We start from the raw sequence: 20,804 nt of genomic DNA on the forward strand, positions 1-20,804 counted from the left end.
ACCACTGTTCCTGGCAGTGAATTCTAGACACCCACCACCCTCTGGGTGAAAAAGTTTTTCCTCATGTCCCTTCTAATCCTTCTACCATTCACCTTAAATCTGTGACCCTTGGTAATTCACCTCTCCGCTAGGGGAAACAGGACCTTCCTGTCTATCTAAGCCCCCCATAATTTTGTACACCTCAATTAATTCACCCCTCAGCCTCCTCTGTTTCAAGGAAAACAACCCTAGCCTATCCAATCTTTCTTCATAGTTACAACCTTCCAGTCATAGTTATACAGCCTGGCAACATTCTTGTAAATCTCCTCTGTACTCTCTCCAGAGCAACTATGTCCTTCTTGTAATGTGACCAGAACTGTAAGCAATACTCGAACTGCGGCTTAACCAGCATTTTATACAGTTCCAGCATTACATCCTGGCTTTTGTATGCTATACCTTGGCCAATAAAGGAAAGCATTCCATATGCCTTCTTCACCACTCTATCTAGCTGTCCTGCCACTTTCAGGGACATGTGGACATGCACTCCACTTCTTCTACCTCTCTCAATATCCTCCTGTTTATTGTGTACTCCCTTGCTTGATTTGGCCTCCCAAAATGCATTACCTCACACTTCTCTGGATTGAATTCCATTTGTCACTTTTCCACCCATTCAACCAAACCATTGATATCATTCTGGAGTCTACAGCTATCCTCTTCACGACCAATTTTTGTTTCTTCAGCAAATTTTCTAATCATGCCTCCCACATTTACGTCCAAATCATTAATTTAGACCACAAACAGCAAGGGACCCAACACAGCCCTGTGGAATGCCACTGGAAACTACTTTCCATTCACAAAAACATCCATCGACTACTACCCTTTATTTCCTGTCACTGAGCCAATTCTGCATCCAATCTGCCACATTCCCCTGTATCCCATGGGCTTTCATTTTACTGACCAGTATGCCATGCAGGACCTTGTCAAATGCCTCACTAAAATCTGTGCAGACGACATCCACTGCACTACCCTCATCAATCCTCCTTATTACTTCCTCAAAAATCAATTAGTAAGACGTGACCTTCCCTTAACAAATACACGCTGACTATCCCTGATTAATCCATGCCTTTCTAAGTGGCAGTTTATCCTGTCCCTCAGAATTGATTCTAATAATTTACCCATCGAGGTCAGACTGACTGGCCTATAATTATTTGGCCTATCCCTCGCACCCTTTTTAAACAATGGTACAACGTTCACAGACCTCCAATCATCTGGTACCTCGCCTGTGTCCAGTGAGGATTTGAAGATGATCCTGAGCACGTCTGTTATTTCCTCCCTGGCTTCCTTTAACAATCTGGGATGCAATCCATCCGGCCCTGGCGATTTATCCACTTTCAAGGATGTCAGACCCTCTAGTACTTCCTCTCTCATGATGCTTATCATATCTAATATTTCACACTCCTCCTCTTTAAGTACAATGTCTGCATCAACCCTCTCCTTTGTGAAGACAGAGACAAAAAATCGCATTACGAACCCTGCCCACATCTTCTGCATTCACGCATAAGTTCCCTTGTACATCTCTGATTGGCCCTACCTTTCCTTAGTTATCCTCTTGCTCTTAATGTACTGATAAAACATCTTTGGGTTTTCCTTGATTTTACCTGCCAATAATTTTTCATGTCCTCTCTTTGCTTTTCTAATTTCCTTTTTTACTCCACCGCTGCACTTTCTATACTCCTCTAGGCTTTCTAAAGTATTAAGTTTTTTGTGATTGTCTTAAGCTTTCTTTTTCTGCTTTAACTTACCCTGTAAGCTTCCAGATAACCAGGGAGCTCTAGATTTGGCCATACTACCCTTTATCTTTGTGGGGACATGCCTACACTGTGCCTGTACTATCTCGCTTTTGAATGCCTCCCACTGGTTTGCCACTGATTTTCCTTCAAGTAGCTGTATCCAGTCCAGTTTGGCCAGGTCATCTCTCAGCTTCATAAAATTTGCTTTCCCCCAATTTAAAACATTTACTCCTGCTTTTCGATGATTATATTAAAACTAACTATTATGGTCACTATCTCCAAAATGGTCACCCACTGTTAAAGCCTGGCACGGGTATAAAATTAAAACCCAACCGGGGCCCGACTCGACCACAACCAACCCGAACCTGACCCTGACCCAGGCCCAGGCCCGAGTCCTTTAATTTTTTTTCGGCAGCAGGCTATTCCTGCAGATGGAGTTGTGGGGAATCATGGATGAACCTGATCCCGTGACTTCCCAGAAGCAGCAGTGTCCAGCCAGACCCGACCCGAGCCCGAATGCTGGACTCGGAACATAGACCGAACCCGACATATGTAGTCGGATCTAGTCGGGTTCAGGTCAGGTACCCAGGCTTTACCCACTGTTACTTCATCCAATTGCCCAGCTTCCTTCCCAAAGACTAAATCTAGAATTGCACCCACTCTCGTCGGGCTTGTTACATGCTGGCTAAAAAAGTTCCCTTGAATGCAGTTCAAGAATTTTGTACCCTCTGTGCCCTTCACACTGTTTGTATCCCAGTTGATATTAGGTGAGTTGAAATCTTCAACTATTATTGAGCTATAGTTTTTGCAGTCTGAAATTTTCCTACATATTTGTTCTATCTCCCTCTCACAATTTGCACTATCACTAATCTCCTCTAGCCCCACAACCCTCAGAGATCTGTGCTCATCTCATTCTGGCCTCTCGAGCATCCATAATTTCAATTGCCCCATCATTGGTGGCCGTGCCTTCAGCTGGCTAGGCCCTAAGCTCTGGAATTCCCTCCCTGAACCTCTCCAACTCTTTACCTCCCTTTTTGCCTTGTTAAAGGAGGCCAGGGAGGAAATAGCAGATGCACTGAGGATCATCTTCAAATCCTCACTGGGTACTCCTTAAAATGTATCTATTTGAGTCCTAATATTGCATTATGCGGCTTGGTGTCTAATTTTGCTTCATAATCCATGTGAAGTGCCTTGGAACGTTTTATGTTAAAAGTGCTAAATAAATATAAGTTGCTGTATCTAATTGAGACTACCGGATTGTCATTAAAAAAAAATTCTTTTGGTTTACTTTAAGGAAGAAAACCTGCCGTCCTTACCCAGTCTGTCTTATGTGTGACTCCGGACTCCAAAGTAATGTGGTTGCCTCTTAACTTATGGTGACCATATATTCTAAACCAAATCCAGGGAAATACAGAATGGGAGCACAGCAAAGTAGCCAGGACAGAAAATGTGGGTTGCACAATGCAGTGAGGCATAATTTTTTAGCCTATATTTTAGCAGTTGCACATATACACTACATATACAAAACAATCATGCATTGTGACACAGATGTGACGTCACACTATTGAAGCACATTCAGACTAAATAATACAATAACACTGTTCAGGAATGTCAGCTTTTCATACCCACCTTCTATGCAGCATAATTTGTGTTGGCTTAACTTTATGGGGGAAAAAATCAGTAACAGGACTTGAGCGAGCACATGCTGTAAGAGCATCTTTCTGTTTAGTGGTACATTTGTGTTCTTTAATGGATGTCCTATCTCCACCTGAAATGGAAACAGTGGCATAGTGAACATAATTTAGGTGTTTCTTTTCTGGTTGGTTGTAAGTATGAAAATCCTTTTGAAGCTGGTTCTTAAAGCAGCAATTATGCTTTTTTGATCATGCCATTTGCACTTTACACTAAATCTCAAATCTTCCATGTGTTCACGTCACCTGCCATTCAGTCAGCTTCGTAGCAACTGCAATAGTGCTGTACCATCTTCTTCTTTGGCCTCCTTGTCTCGAGAGACAATGGGTAAGCGCCTGGAGGTGGTCAGTGGTGTGTGGAGCAGCGCCTGGAGTGGCTATAAAGGCCAACTCTAGAGTGACAGACTCTTCCACAGGTGCTGCAGAAAAATTTGTTTGTCGGGGCTGTTACACAGTTGGCTCTCTCCTTGCGCCTCGCTTTTTTCCTGCCAACTGCTAAGTCTCTTCGACTCGCCACACTTTAGCCCCACCTTTATGGCTGCCCGCCATATAAGCTGTACCATCTGTACCATCTATATTATAGTTAATAGTAATGATAATTTTAGAAAATGTTCTGGATATTTCTCGCAAATGTATTTATAAAATGCAAATTATTATTCAGCTATTTAACAGACATCTTTATCCAAAGCGGCTGCATGACTACTCTGTACTATACCGCAATTATACATTTGACAGCAGCAGCTGATTTGCGCACAGCAAGCTCCCACCAACAGAAATGTGGCAATGACCAGATAATCTGGGTGGAGTTTTTTTTGGTGACATTGGTTGAGGGTTAAATATTGGCCAGGGGGAATTCAAAAACAAATGCGAAATACTGTGGATGCTGGAAATCTGAAATGAAAAAAGAAAATGCTGGAAATACACAACAGGTCAGGCAACATCTGTGGAGAGAGTTAAAGGAAAGGTGGAGAACTCCCCTTCTTCGAAATAGGTGTCTTGGGATCTTTTGCATCCAGCTGAGAGGTAAAAAAAAAACACATGCAGACAACTTTCCATTGTGGCTGCAGAGGCTACACGCAGTCAATGTTTACTGCGGCGGAACTGTTCTTTGGCTCTTGAGCCTAACTGGGACTGGGGGGAACCTTTTTAGTGCGGCACCAAAGGCCGGCTGGTTGTGAACTCGTGTATGCGGAAAATTCCCTTTAAAAATAATTTTTAAAAAGGAAGAAAGCCAGCGGAGATGTCGGCTTTTACGGACGAATATACGGCGGAGGTGAGTATGTAGCGAGAGTCGGGTTTCTTGCTGATATTTTGGTTATTTTGTTATTGTCCTAACGCATGGTTCCTGCGAGCCTGAGGCCCAAAGGAGCCTCAAGTTGTCAATAAAGCCCCAAACGCTTCATGTAATCTTTAAACATTCGTATTTATTTATTTCCACTAGCACTAGAATTAAAACAAACGCTCCATGTATACTGTTTCCTACAAATGCATTTTTCCCTTTTCGGTTTACATTTCCAGCATTTGCTCATCTGCATTTTAATTTTAAAGTTAAATCTTGTATTTAATGTCCGGACATTATTTTTCTGGTGGGTTTGTTTTCTCTATTCCCACCCTTCCAGATTCGCAAGCTGTAAGCATCACCGTCCTGGTACAAACTGAAGTTTAGGTTTGTTCCCAGGAAGCTCTCAAGCGTTGATTCCTACACCCCCCCCCCCCCCCCCCACAATCTCTTTTTTTTAGTAATGTTAAAGGGCTGAACTTATTCAGCAGAGCAACATGACAGGGTAAGTTCTGCTTCAGAATGTACCTGTTGCACCGCTGCGCTTCTACAAATGAAGGAAAAGTAGGTGACACTTCTTCAAAGAGCAAGGTTGAGGAGTTCTCCCACCTTTTTTTCCATAAACCAGTGCTGATTTAAAGCAGATTTGCTGAAGTCAGGAAATCTGACCTGCCTGTTGGTACCAACTAGAAATTTTCCGGCACGACAGACCTGTGGTTTGCACGATGTGGCCTGGTAACTTGTGTTTTGGCAGTTGTGTGTTATGTCCATATTTTAAAAGTGTTCTGAAAACTTCATCTTCACATTTAATAGCTTTTGCTTTATTTGATAGTAATTTGTTAGGTTAACTGCTGCTTGGAGTAATAATGCTTTATTTAGTGCTAAGCAGTAATTATATAGGCTTGGTTTCCAATCTTGTAAACTGGATAATATAAATTCAGAATTTAGGTGATTATTTTTGATAGTTGGTGTCTTCTACAATATTCATTCTCAGACGGATAAGATCACAACTGTTAATGGCTTAGACTTTACAGCACAGAAACACGCCATTCAGTCCAACTGGTCTGTGTTGGTATTGATGCTCCAAACAAGCCTCCTCCCACCCTGTCTGCATGTCCTCCTTTGCCTTTCTCATGTATTTACCCAGCTTCCCCTTAAATGCAGCTATGCTATTCGCCTCAGCTAGGTAGTGTGTGCTACGTTCTCTCCACTGTCTGGGTAAAGACGTTTCTCCTGAATTCCCTATTGGATTTATTAGTGACTATCCTATATTTATGTTTACATTTACATAACTATGCATGTTTGCTTGTGATCATACAGTGAAATTCTTCTTTCTACTAAAACTCCCCATGGGGATAATACTTTCTGCTCTTGCCTCCACTCATTTATCTTCCCTGCAGTATTTGTTCCAAAATCCCTACAATACCATTAAGATGTCTCTTCTTCTACTTTGTTCTATCTTCTTTGGCCTCCTTATCTCGAGAGACAATGGGTAAGCGCCTGGAGGTGGTCAGTGGTGTGTGGAGCAGCGCTTGGAGTGACTATAAAGGCCAATTCTAGAGTGACAGGCTCTTCCACAGGTGCTGCAGAAAAATTTGTTTGTCAGGGCTGTTACACAGTTGGCTCTCCACTTGCGCCTCTGTCTTTTTTCTTGCCAACTGCTAAGTCTCTTCAACTCGCCACACTTTAGCCCCGCCTTTATGGCTGCCCGCCAGCTCTGGCGAACGCTGGCAACTGATTCCCACGACTTGTGATCAATGTCACAGGACTTCATGTCGCGTTTGCAGACGTCTTTAAAGCGGAGACATGGACGGCCAGTAGGTCTGATACCAGTGGCGAGCTCGCTGTACAATGTGTCTTTGGGGATCCTGCCATCTTCCATGCGGCTCACATGGCCAAGCCATCTCAAGCGCCGCTGACTCAGTAGTATGTATAAGCTGGGGATGTTGGCCGCCTCGAGGACTTCTGTGTTGGAGATACGGTCCTGCCACCTGATGCCAAGTATTCTCCGGAGGCAGCGAAGATGGAATGAACTTAGATGTCGCTCTTGGCTGACATACGTTGTCCAGGCCTCGCTGCCATAGAGCAAGGTACTGAGGACACAGGCTTGATACACTCGGACTTTTGTGTTCCGTGTCAGTGCGCCATTTTCCCACACTCTCTTGGCCAGTCTGGACATAGCAGCACCTCTATCACAGGACCTCAAAGCTGTGGAATTCCATACCACTCTCAGTCTTTTCTTCTACAATCTACAGGCTTTTAAATCAAATCTTGCCATCTCTTAAGCTGAATTATCTCAACAGCTCTTTTCAAACTTGATGTTCTGCAATATGGGCCTTGGCCCTTCACCTTGGATTTTTCGGTATCATTAAGCTTTAGATGTAGCAGAGAGGGGAAAAAAAACATGTAATGCTTTTCTGATAGATTCATCCACAGGTCCCTCTTTCAGAAGAATGCACCAGAATTAATAAGGCAATGTATTAAATAAAGCTTCTGGGCATCAGATTAATATAATAAACTAGCAGAGACCTGCAAAACATGTGGTCAAATTTTGCAACAGTACTTTTTTTAAATACAGGATTTCTGGTCATTCTTTCGAAGACTTTAACAAAATCAAAACTTCTCACTCTGGAAAAAATAACGTAAAGCTATTCATGTGTAAAAATAGGCCTAGAAAATAAATACAAATTTTATCAGAACTCTGGCTTTGTGACTTGTTTATAATCATAGAATGTGAAAGTCTAATTAGGAACTGTTTCCTCCGGAGTTGAAAAGGCAGAATTACATCTGATGGGCTCAATATTATTTGACAAATAAACACTATTTCCTTGAAATCTGCCTGTTATAATTTCAGCATCCATCATCAAAGAAAACAGCTTCCTAACTACCAATCCTGTTCGAGGACAAAGTCCTTTAGGATTAAAGTTTTGAAGCAGCATTATAACTATTCCTTCCTTGAATCTAATTTTGTGCAATGGCATTCTCATTGGAGTTAGACTGTGTAAAAATTCTGGAGGGTATAGACTGTTATCGTCTTCTTGGTCTATAGAATCAATGCTGATGAATTCTTTTAGATCCCCTGGCAGCTTTTCTAAGACTTGTTCATTGAAATCTAATGAATCTTCATTTTAGCACCAAGAACAGCTTTTGAATAATTTGAATCAAATAATTGTCCCTGCCATTTTGCCACACTTGACCTATTCCATCATCTCATTCAACACTCCCTTGTCATCCCCATCCTTCTCGTGTCATCCCTATCCCATCCCGCACTGAAACAGTCTTTCCAGCCAGGGTAATTTTGTTGTTGGGCTCCCCTTACCTTCCGCTGTTTTTGTTCTCTACTAAACCACCATGCCACGCACTCCAGTCCTCCATGCCCCATGTGCCTCAGTGTAGGCCTTTCATCGCCCACTAAATAAACCCACCAACAGACATGCCCCTTAAACTGACCAATCAAAGCAATCTGAACGGACAGAAACAAGTACTGTTATGGATAAAAAGATGAGAAAAACAAAATGAGGCAAACGGGGAACCATCTAATTTTCAATTTTCACTGAGCAACACTTCAGAAAATCAAATAATAAAATTACATGTGAACAAATTCATCTGTCGATCTCTTGCTGTTACGAGATATACACATCTTGGAGAAGTGCCTTGATATTTCTAACATCCTCCATAATAAATAAATAAATGGGATTATATATGTTCCAGCAGGTTCCATATTCTAAACATTTCTGGATAAGAAGATTCTCCTGAAATCCCTATTGGATTTATCAGTGACTATCTTATATTTGTGGCCCCAGTTGTTTTGGTCCTCTCCAAAAGTGGTAACAACTGTTCTAGTCCGGAAAACCAGTTGGCGAAGGATGATACTGGAGCCAATCTTTAGTCAGACATTTATTTGCAGAGTGAAATATTACATGCATATACCTCCTCACTCAGCTGCTCCACAGTTTCAGTAAGTGTCTCTTTATATGTGCTGAAGTGAAACCCCAGTTAATTAATTGTGTACAATTAAACACAATTGATATATAGTTAACAGCATCTCCACATCAGCTCTACTGAAAACGTTTGATAAAGACCTCTATCAGTGCTGTTTCTCAGCTTTCTCTCTCATGGATGAGGAGATTTAACATGAGCAGAGAATATTTCCATTTAAATATCACGATAGTGGTGGAGCATGCCGTGGCCACGGACGCTCTGGCCGATGTAGACAACAGGATAGAAGATCAGAGTATCACCAGCTGTACTTTGCAATTTTGTCCGGTAGAGAAGTGTAGCCTAGGCGTCCAGAAAACTGGATGTCAATTTGAGCACAATTCAGTGCTCAATGAAGAAAGCAAAGAGCAGGTATGGCTGGGAGAGGGCAGTGGGCCCAACTTGTAGTTAGGGCTAAAATGTACTGATTAAATGTACTGATTACTCACTGGACAGCTACCGCCCGCCTCAAACCGGGCAGCCCCCGGTCAACAAGGTTCTGTCCCGCCACAGTCCACCTGCTTCAATGGGTGTTTGGAGCTCAGGGTCATTGCCCGAAAAGTGGACTGCAACACCGCACCAAACAGCACGAAAAAAGGAAAGAAGGTACCAGCCCTTCGTTTTGCAAGCTGGAACGTCAGAACTATGTGTCCTGCCCTGTCGGAAGACCTTACACAAATCAACGATTCTCGGAAGGCCGCCATCATTAACAACGAGCTCAGTAGACGCAATGTGGACATTGCAGCACTTCAGGAGACACGCCTCCCTGCGAGCGGATCTCTAACAGAGCAAGACTACACCACCTTCTGGCAGGGTAGGGATCCTGAAGAACCAAGACAGCATGGAGTGGGCTTCACCATCAGAAACTCCTTGCTCAGCATGATAGAGCCTCCTTCAAATGGCTCACAACGCATACTGTCCATCCGACTGCTCACCGTCTCTGGTCCAGTACACCTACTCAGCATCTATGCTCCAACACTCTGCTCCCCACCTGAAGTTAAAGACCAGTTCTACGAGAAACTCCATAATATCATTAGTAGCATTCCCAATACCGAACATCTGTTCCTGCTGGGGGACTTGAATGCCAGGGTTGGGGCCGACCATGACTCATGGCCCTCCTGCCTTGGGCACTATGGCATTGGAAGGATGAATGAGAATGGACAGAGACTGCTTGAGTTGTGTACCTATCATAACCTCTGCATCACCAACTCGTTCTTTCACACTAAACCCTGTGACCAGGTTTCTTGGAGGCACCCAAGATCACGTCGTTGGCACCAGCTGGACCTCATCGTCACAAGGCGAGCCTCCTTAAACTGTGTTCAAATCACACGCAGCTTCCACAGTGCGGACTGCGACACCGACCACTCCCTGGTGTGCAGCAAGGTTAGACTCAAACCAAAGAAGCTCCATCACTCCAAGCAGAAGGGCCACCCGCGCATCAACATGAGCAGAATTTCTTATCCACAGCTGTTACAAAAATTTCTAAATTCACTTGAAAAAGCCCTTCAAAATACTCCCACAGGGGATGCTGAGACCATGTGGGCCCACATCAGAGATGCCATCTATGAGTCAGCCATGACCACCTATGGCAAACGTGTGAAGCGGAATGCAGACTGGTTTCGATCTCATTTTGAAGAGCTGGAACCTGTCATAGCCGCTAAGCGCATTGCACTACTGAACTACAAAAAAGCTCCCAGCGAGTTAACATCCATCGCACTTAAAGCAGCCAGAAGCACTGCACACAGAACAGCCAGGCGCTGCGCAAATGACTACTGGCAACACCTATGCAGTCATATTCAGCTGGCCTCAGACACCGGAAACATCAGAGGAATGTATGATGGCATTAAGAGAGCTTTTGGGCCAACCATCAAGACGATCGCCCCCCCCCCCCAAATCTAAATCAGGAGACACAATCGCTGACCAATGCAAGCAAATGGACCGCTGGGTTGAGCACTACCTAGAACTGTACTCCAGGGAGAATGTTGTCACTGACACTGCCCTCAATGCAGCCCAGCCTCTACCAGTCATGGATGAGCTGGACGTACAGCTACCAAAATCGGAACTCAGTGATGTCATTGATTCTCTAGCCAGCGGAAAAGCCCCCGGGAAGGACAGCATTACCCCTGAGATAATCAAGAGTGCTAAGCCTACCATACTCTCAGCACTCTACGAACTGCTTTGCCTGTGCTGGGACGAGGGAGCAGTACCACAGGACATGCACGATGCCAATATCATCACCCTCTATAAAAACAAAGGCGACCGCGGGGACTGCAACAACTACCATGGAATCTCCCTGCTTAGCATTGTGGGGAAAGTCTTCGCTCGAGTCGCTTTAAACAGGCTCCAGAAGCTGGCCAAGCGTGTCTACCCTGAGGCACAGTGTGGCTTTCGAGCAGAAAGATCGACCATTAACATACTGTTCTCCCTTTGTCAGCTACAGGAGAAATGCCGCGAACAACAGATGCCCCTCTACGTTGCTTTCATTGGTCTCACCAAAGCCTTTGACCTCGTCAGCAGACGTGGTCTCTTCAGACTACTAGAAAAGATCGGATGTCCACCAAAGCTACTAAGTATCATCACCTCATTCCATGACAATATGAAAGGCACAATTCAGCATAGCGGCGCCTCATCAGACCCCTTTCCTATCCTGAGTGGCGTGAAACAGGGCAGTGTTCTCACACCCACACTGTTTGGGATTTTCTTCTCCCTGCTGCTCTCACACGCGTTCAAGTCTTCAGAAGAAGGAATTTTCCTCCACACAAGATCAGGTGGCAGGTTTTTCAACCTTTCCCGCCTAAGAGCGAAGACCAAAGTACGGAAAGTCCTCATCAGGGAACTCCTCTTTGCTGACGATGCTGCATTAACATCTCACACTGAAGAGTGTCTGCAGAGTCTCATCGACAGGTTTGCGGCTGCCTGCAACGAATTTGGCCTAACCATCAGCCTCAAGAAAACGAACATCATGGGACAGGACATCAGAAATGCTCCATCCATCAATATCGGCGACCACGCTCTGGAAGTGGTTCAAGAATTCCCCTACCTAGGCTCAACTATCACCAGTAACCTGTCTCTCGATGCAGAAATCAACAAGCGCATGGGAAAGGCTTCCACTGCTATGTCCAGACTGGCCAAGAGAGTGGGAAAATGGCACACTGACACGGAACACAAATGTCCGAGTGTTTCAAGCCTGTGTCCTCAGTACCTTGCTCTACGGCAGCGAGGCCTGGACAACGTATGTCAGCCAAGAGCGACGTCTCAATTCATTCCATCTTCGCTGCCTCCGGAGAATCCTTGGCATCAGGTGGCAGGACCGCATCTCCAACACAGAAATCCTCGAGGCGGCCAACATCCCCAGCTTATACACACTACTGAGTCAGCGGCGCTTGAGATGGGTTGGCCATGTGAGCCGCATGGGAGATGGCAGGTTCCCCAAGGACACATTGTACAGCAAGCTTGCCACTGGTATCAGACCTACTGGCCGTCCATGTCTCCGCTTTAAAGACGTCTGCAAACGCGACATGAAGTCCTGTGACATTGATCACAAGTCGTGGGAGTCAGTTGCCAGCGTTCGCCAGAGCTGGCGGGCAGCCATAAAGGCGGGGCTAAAGTGTGGCGAGTCGAAGAGACTAGCAGTTGGCAGGAAAAAAGAGAGAAGCGCAAGGGGAGAGCCAACTGTGTAACAGCCCCACAACCAATTTTTTCTGCAGCACCTGTGGAAGAGTCTGTCACTCTAGAATTGGCCTTTATAGCCACTCCAGGCGCTGCTCCACAAACCACTGACCACCTCCAGGCGCTTACCCATTGTCTCCCGAGACAAGGAGGCCAAAGAAGTGGTGGAGCAGAGCAACAGCTGATAGAAATGTAATGAGAAAGAACTGCACAAGTTATTCGTGGGCACAAGTAGATATAAAGATGAGAATTTTGGTGGCTGTAAGCCTTGGAGAACAGTGATGGATTTTTTCTTTATTTTGTGTGTTTAATTTTGGACTGGGATTACCCTATGCTTGGGCTGCCTTGCATGTAAATATATATGGTATTTAATTCAGGATTATGGTATCATTGACCGAGATGTGCCGTGACATTGGTCTTTGAAATCTGAATGTCAAGCAATAGGCAAGAACCGAACCCAAGTACTTCACTTTATAAAAGGGCACAACTCATAAAGAAATTGTAGGAAACTTAAAAATTAAATAATGTTAGTGTCCTCTATACACTCCAGTCTCTGCAGTGCCCAGCAGTTGCTAGAGGTCTCAAGATGGACACTACGTGCTCCCTCTCCAAGGCCTCCTGATTGCGACCAAGACTGTGGAAGAGAGGCAGGCAGGCAGAGCAACCGCTCTCATGGGTGGCGCCCAACCTGGACCCGTAGATAGCCACCTTGGCCAGTAACAGACTGGCAAAGAGGTCCTCTGACCCCTCCCCCCCCCCCCCCCCCACCCCCCCGCCCCTCTATAACATTGATCTAGAGCATGGGATGAAGTGGAGGCAGAAGTTGAGGGGCAGCCCCTTCAAATATTGGAAGAGGGACTGCAATCTCTCACATTGTGAAACTTGGGACGTAATTGAATATATTTTAAGCAAGCAAAAGATCTTATTTAGATGGAACTTTTCTCTGGTCATATCTCGGCATAGAATTATGTAAAATCTGCAGCACAGAAACAGATCATTCAACCCATCTGGTCTACGCCTGTGTTTGTATTTCACATGAGCCTATTCCCACTCTTCCCTTCTGTCTACTGTGTGCATCAAGCTTCCCTTTAAATATGCTATCTGCTTCTACCACTCCATGTGGCAGTGGGTTCTGCACTTTCACCACTAAAGAAAATCCTTTATTTGATCTGTTAGTGACGATCTTGTGTTTATGCCCCCTTGTCTGGACTAAGCCAGAACTGGAAACGATTGCTTCACATCCACCTTATCGAACCCCTTCTTAATTTTAAGGGCAAACATTTGATGCATTTAATTTGTGGTGCATTTGTCCAGGAGTGTTGTTCACTGTCAGGCAAAACAGAGGATTGTGCCTCGGTCCCATATGAAACACAGTGACTGTTTATTAGTGTACCATCTGACTGGAGTTATGCAGAAGACAGAAATTAACTCGAGGATCTTTAAGTTTAAGTTGCATTTGACGCAGTAACACTAATAGACACCCAGCTGACGAGAGGGCATCGTGCATGGCTATTGTTCATTAGAGGTCTTTCTTTTTGGCTGAAGGTGCAGTGTTCGTTTTATTTTAAATCCTTTGCTGATGCCTGTATTCGGGTATGATTCCAGAGGCACAGTCAGCCTTTCACAATCTTGCCCTGGAGATTATTCTTTACATGTGAGTCTAACACTGAGGCTACTTAATTCTGGAGACTTGTAGCTGAGCCAAATCCTTTGCTTGGCTGATGTGAACTTTTCAACAGTGGACGACTGGATGATTTCTTTACCCTCACTATGTCTGACCTCTTGTGCATCGCCAATTTTCTGTGCTGCGCCATTGGCAGCCATGTCTTCAACTGCCTAGACCCTTAGTTCTGGAACTTCCACCCTGAACCTCTCTGTCTCTCCACCTTTACCCTCATCTTTTAAGTTGCTGCTTAAAACCTACCTGTTTGTCCAAGCTTTTGGTCACCGTCCTAATGGCTCTCCACGAGCTTCGGTGTCAACCTGTCTGATAACAATCCTGTGAAGCGCCTTGGGACGTTTTACTATATTAAAGGTGCTATATAAATGTGGGTTGTTGTTGTAGACACTAAAGGTAGTGGCTTCATTGCCACTTTGGCTAAGCGAGCATGACTCATCACAGATGAGGGTGACACTGGAGGCCGTTCTGGTTTGTATGGTTCATGCACCAACTGTCCACTTGCCTACTAAGGCATTGGGGATACCTTTATCTGTCTCTTGCTAATTAGAGGAAGCTCTGAGTTTCAGTTCCAAAATGCGCTGCAGTAAGCAAGCTGTGATGTAATTGCCATGCTGTATTCTTGTATGCACATTTATTTTGTATTGCAGGCTGTAAAAGATGACAGTACACATTCTAGAGGGGAAGGGAACACAAATAGCAAAGTAAGAGTTTCATTTATTAATTAGTCATTTCTGTATTATTCTCTGAGAGGGTTTTATTAACAGCTGTTAGCCACGGTAGGTCTCGCATCACTCAAAAGCCTTTTTTCCCGATCTCTCGTTCTACCTTCATATCCCCATGGTTTATACTCGTATCACTGCGGCCCATTGTTTCCCCCTCCATGTCAAAACTTAATAATTCAACTTAAATCAGATATCACTGGCCAAAATATAAATTAATATTTCAGAAAGTTAAGTATGACAACTGGATAACAATTAGGGTAAATAAGGGAGAAGTAGAATGAAAAATTGGTCCCCATCGCACCTTACTGCCACCGTACCCCCCAGCCCCCAAGTTGGAAGCTGCTAATTTCCACGTGTCCGGGCCCGCCTGAATCATGTGTTGAGTCCTCTGATGCAGTATTCAGGGGCTTAACGCTTGTTTCAGGACTCTCCTCCCAGATTTGGCAGAAACTGGTCAGAGCAATGCACTACAGTTTCTCCAGAACGATTATGGCTCTTGAAGGACCGTTAGAGGCTGCTGCCAAAAAACAAAGTTTTTGTTTCCAATTACCTTAAATGTGAACTTGGGAGAAGCAGGTGTGCCCCCTCCTGTCTCCATGACAGCGCTTAGAGGCCTGGGCTCACCCACTGTCCTGTCTGCCCACCGCCCTTGTCTGAGCTGGATGATTTTGTGAATGCCGCAACTGGGACGCCCAGTTGGGGTCCACAATTTGCCCGTTTTATGGCAACGAGGGCCATGACCTAGTTTTAAGTGAGCTTCAGGACGACGTCCTCAGCCCCACCGCATTCCCACTTTGTACCGTTTCTGGCACCAATTACTTGAAAGGGCACAGTCTTCCTGATGGTGTTTCAGTGTCCTTTTTGGATTCCAAATATATGATTCAATGACGTGTTTGGATCTAACTTTAAAAAAGATAGGCACCTGCTTTTTTGTGAAACCTACAAAACCTGAAATCTGATTTACTGATATTACTGTTATGACCGAGGCGGGAGGAGTGCACTGTTTATTCTAGTCCCACTTTTCCACAGGTCACAACATATATTTTATATTGTCCCACTTACTTATGCAGTCGATCATATACTCTATTTTTCCCAGAATAGAACACATTAACCAGGTTTCTTGAATGGACAACAAAATTATCAGTCTATTATAAAACATGTCTTAACTAGTAATGAAGTAAAGCATAAACACACAGATTTAAATTTTAAAATTCCCTTTTTATCTTAGCCCCTCACACATATATAAACCTGTTAACCAGAAAAATAAAAGGGATTTTGGTTCAGATCTTTGTTATAGACAAAAAATCACACTTGGCACAGTGGCGCAGTGGTTAGCACTGCAGCCTCACAGCTCCAGGGACCCGGGTTCGATTCTGGGTACTGCCTGTGCGGAGTTTGCAAGTTCTCCCTGTGTCTGCGTGGGTTTCCTCCCACATACCAAAGACTTGCAGGTTGATAAGGTTAATTGGCCATTATAAATTGCCCCTAGTATAGGTAGGTGGTAGGGAAATATATAGGACAGGTGGGGATGTGACAGGAATATGGGATTAGTGTAGGATTAGTATAAATGGGTGGTTAATGGTCGGCACAGACTCGGTGGGCCGAAGGGCCTGTTTCAGTGCTGTATCTCTAAACTAAACTAAACTTGGGCTGATTACTTGCTCAATCCTGAAGAAAACAAGATGAGATACATTGTGTTCCAAAACTGACGTACAGTCTAACTTCTGAATACATGTAGACGGGTCGCTGAAAACTTTTAGAACAGTTCTTTTCAGGCGGTGTTGAGAACCAGTCTAGCAGGCTTTTCCTCAAAGATTGGAGACGAGATGAATTGACACAGTGGACTTCTCAGGGTCTGTTAGAGATGCTGGAAAGTGAGCTGGGTTGTGGTCTTCTCTCCTCCCTTCACTTCTTCAGCAGCAGGCTAACTTTATCAGCCGCTCACTCCAGAAGGTAAAACACACTGACCCTACAACCAAAAGCCTGCGAGTTTTCTCTCTCAGGTGCGTGCTACTGCTCCCGGGCTTGTCCAATCAAGGCGTGTGACTGACTTCTCTGCCCACTTCTTCCCATGTTACCAGGGTTTCTCTTCTATTTTTAACTTGTCATGTGACAACCAGTAAACATTGTTGCCAAACTAGTTTTTTCAGTGTCCTCTTGGAAAAAAAACTGGTCCAACATATATTCAGCTTGTCTACGAATTCCTCAAAAAAAATCACTTGTATAACAATACTAAACTTGGGATATTGAGGGGTAACTTGAATATGGTAAAGCAGCCAGGGAGCTATAGAAGTGCTGGAGCTGGGCAGGATTTCCAAGGTTGAAAAATGTGGCAGCTAAAATTCAGTTTAGGAAATGTACAGTGTTGCATATCCGTAGAAAAAAATGGGCAACTTATTTAAACACAAAATACTCAGCAATTCAATCGAAGTCTATGGAGACAACAGACAAGTTAAGTGTTTCAAGTAAAAAGAAGGACTTGGATTTCTATAGCGCCTTTCAAACCTCAGGACGTCCCAAAGCGCTTTACAACCCATGAAGTACTTTTGAAGTTTTCATCACTGTTGTAATGTAGGAAACACAGCAGCCAATTTGCACACAGTAAGCTTCCACTAACAGCAGTGATACAATGACCAGATCATTTTTTTTAAGTGATGTTGGTTGAGGGATCGATATTGACCACGACAGGGGAGCATTCCCCAGCTGCTCTTTGAAATCATGCCAGGAAACATTTTACTCTGTTTTCTTTCTCCTAGTCATTTTGTTTTTTTTCGTCTTAGGATTTGATTTCCCTTCCTCAATCCATTACATGAGTTTTAGTGTGTAAATTTAGTTTGGTGATTTTATTATGGATAATTTTAGTGATTGAATGGAAGAGCTTGTGTCTTGTTGCTAATTGTCTATACCCCAGTCTCTACTCCCAAGAGTTGTGGCTGCTCAATCGTTGAGCATATTCAAGTTAGAGATCAATAGATTTTTGGAGTTTAAGGGACTCATGGGAAATAGGGATAGTTGTGGGAAGGTGCAGCTGAGGTAGAAGGTCAACCATGATATTGAATGGCGGAGCAGATCCGAAGGGCCGACTCCTATTTCTTATTATTGGCAGTAATGTTGATGTTTAATTACATAATAATGTTGTATTTTATGTATATTAGAAACTCTAAATAATCCACCCATTCTTCTTTGCTTTATTCTTGAACATTTTGATTTGTTCTTCAGATGTGGGTGGTGTTAACAATGCCTTTATTGCCCATTACTAGCTGCCCTGAGAACGTGGGTATGGACCTGTTCCGTAAATTACTACCACCCTTGTGATGGTGTTCCCAAAATGAAGTTAGGTGGGGAATTGCAATGTTGTGACCCACAGACCAAGAAGGGACAGCATTATGTATTCCAGTCAGGATGGTAATAATGTGTTTCCTATTAATCGCACTTTTTATTCTTTATTTATTTTTATATTTAGAGATACAGCACTGAAACAGGCCCTTCGGCCCACCGAGTCTCTGCCGAACATCAACCACCCATTTATACTAATCCTACACTAATCCCATATTCCTACCACATCCTCACCTGTCCCTATATTCCCCTACCACCTACCTATACTGGGGGCAATTTATAATGGCCAATTTACCTATCAACCTGCAAGTCTTTGGCTGTGGGAGGAAACCGGAGCACCCGGAGGAAACCCACGCAGACACAGGGAGAACTTGCAAACTCCGCACAGGCAGTACCCAGAATTGAACCCGGGTCGCTGGAGCTGTGAGGCTGCGGTGCTAACCACTGCGCCACTGTGCCGCCCTATTCCTTATCTATCCATAATTGCTGCTCTTTGCTCTGATTGCATCAGTTTCTTGAGGTTAATTCTCTGCCATAAAGCTTAGAGCCTAAGTAGCTGAAGTCAAGGTTGTCAATGGTGGAGTGATGAAAATTGGGGATGCAGTAGAGGCTAGACAAGGAGTGGTAAGGCCATGGTAATTTTAAAATAGAGGCTTTGTTTAACCGGGAGCCAATGCAGGTCAGCGAGCACAGGAGCGATGGGTGAATGGGACTAGTTGCGAAGTAGGATATGGGCAGCAGAGTTTTATATGAACTTAAGATTATGGAGGGCAGAAGATGAGAGGCTGGCCAGGTGTGGATTAGTGTAGTCAAGTCTAGAGGTAACAAAAGAATGGATGAGGGTTTCAGCAGCAGATAAGCTGAGGCGGAAGTGGAGTTGGGGATGCTAGAGAGGTGGAAATGGGTGGTGTTAGTGATGCATGGATATGTAGTTGGAAGCTCATCTCAGGGTCAGATACACCAACAAGATTGTGAACAGTCTGATTCAACTTCAAATAGTTGCTGGGAGAGGGATGGAGTCGCTGGCTAGGGAATGGAGTTTGTGGCAGGGACAAAAGACAATGGCTTCCAAATATTTATTTCCTTAATTTATTTGCTGAAAGTAATTTTCTCTTCCTACTGATTAATAGTTATATCCAGTGAGAGGTATAATCTCCAATATGCTCCACTTTATTCAAAACCCAACATGATTTGGGAGTGTTTTTTATAATTCTCAATAAAGGAAGGTCACTGTGCTTCTGCATGACAATCACATTGTCATTGCAGTAGGTACACACCACTACAGTCAGTCTTAGACCAAGGGAGATCTGGCTTTCCCCACAGATCCAGGAAATAAGGGTAAACGGGACACATGCAAATGACAATGTGATTATTATGCAGAAGCACAGTGATCTTCCTTTACTGAGAATTATAAAAAAACACTCCCAAATCATGCTGGGTTTTGAATAAAGTGGAGCATATTGGAGATTATACCTCTCACTGTACATAACTATTAATCAGTAGGAAGAGAAAATTACTTTCAGTAAATAAATTAAGGAAATAAATATTTGGAAGCCATTGTCTTTGGTCCCTGTCTTCCTAAGCCAACCTTGTGGTTGCACTTGGTGTGTAGTCCACTCACCTCTCAAGTCAGACATTTGTGGATTCACTGAATTACAGAATTGTTACAGAACAGAAATAAGGCCATTCGGCCTGTCATGTCTGTGCTGGTTCTCCAAAAGAGCAATCAGGATTCAAGTTTCACTCCAGAGACTTGAACACATAATTTAGGCTGACACTTCAACGCAGTACTGAGTGGTGCATTATCTGAGGTGCCAGATGAGAAGTTAAACAGAGGCTCCATCTACCCTCTAAAGTGGGCATAGAGATTCCACAGTGCTATTTAGAGAAGAGCAGGGGAGTTCTCCTGTTGACCTGACCAACATCACTAAAATTATCTGGTCATTGTTGTTTTTGGTATCTTGTGCACATATTGGTTGCTACATTTCCTGCAATGCAACAGCGACTGCATTTCAGAAGTATGTATTGGCTTTAAATTGCTTGGGGGTGTCCTGAGCTTGTGAAAGGTGCTGTATAAATGCAAGTTCTATCTTTTTATGAATGATTGGTAATTTTATTTTCTCTCATTTTAAATACTTTGTGAAATTTATCATGGTAACAGTGTTGTATAAATTCAAGCTGTTTGGCAAAAAGCAGATGTCTTTGATCCACACAGGAACAGATCAAACTTGTACCCTTTTCATAAGGATGCATAATATATTGCCTGAATCCAATTTAGTGTATTCTGGTATCTGGGCATGTATTTCTGTTTTCATCTAAGTTTGTGTCATCAAATGTCCATATGATTCTGAAGCAAAATACTGCAAATGTTGGAAATCTGAAATACAAACAGTAAGTGCTGGAAACACTCAGCAGGTCTGGCAGGATCTGTGGAGAGAGAAGCAGAGTTAACATTTTGGGCCAGTGACCTTTCGTCAGAACTGGAGAAAGTTCGAGATTTAAAGCAAGTGCAGAAGCAGAGAAAAGAGTGGGGGAAGAACAAAAGGGAAGCTCTGTGATAGGGTGGAAGGCAGGAGAGATTAGTGACAAAAGGGATGATAGTGCACAGCAAAAGGAGATGGTAATGGAACAAGTAAAGAAACAAAAGATGGGTTTAGAGGAGGTGTAAATGGCGTAGTA

At 43.8% G+C, this 20,804-nt stretch overlaps 1 protein-coding gene across 2 annotated transcripts in view; it reads left to right on the forward strand.

Moving 5' to 3' along the window:
- Positions 1 to 4,594: 4,594 nt before the first annotated feature.
- The window catches only part of eif3s6ip (eukaryotic translation initiation factor 3, subunit 6 interacting protein), a 48,393-nt gene continuing 32,183 nt past the window's right edge, over positions 4,595 to 20,804 (forward strand). The window contains exons 1-2 of one of the 2 annotated variants that reach the window (XM_068019513.1): positions 4,595 to 4,733; positions 14,715 to 14,768. In XM_068019513.1, the coding sequence (XP_067875614.1) occupies positions 4,701 to 4,733; positions 14,715 to 14,768 (87 nt within the window). In that variant the 5' untranslated portion in view covers positions 4,595 to 4,700. The remainder of the gene's footprint in view (positions 4,734 to 14,714; positions 14,769 to 20,804) is intronic. The other variant, XM_068019514.1, reaches the window with a different exon arrangement.

This window comes from Heterodontus francisci, chromosome 41 (genome assembly GCF_036365525.1).
Source record: "Heterodontus francisci isolate sHetFra1 chromosome 41, sHetFra1.hap1, whole genome shotgun sequence".
NCBI classification, from domain to species: Eukaryota; Metazoa; Chordata; class Chondrichthyes; order Heterodontiformes; family Heterodontidae; genus Heterodontus; species Heterodontus francisci.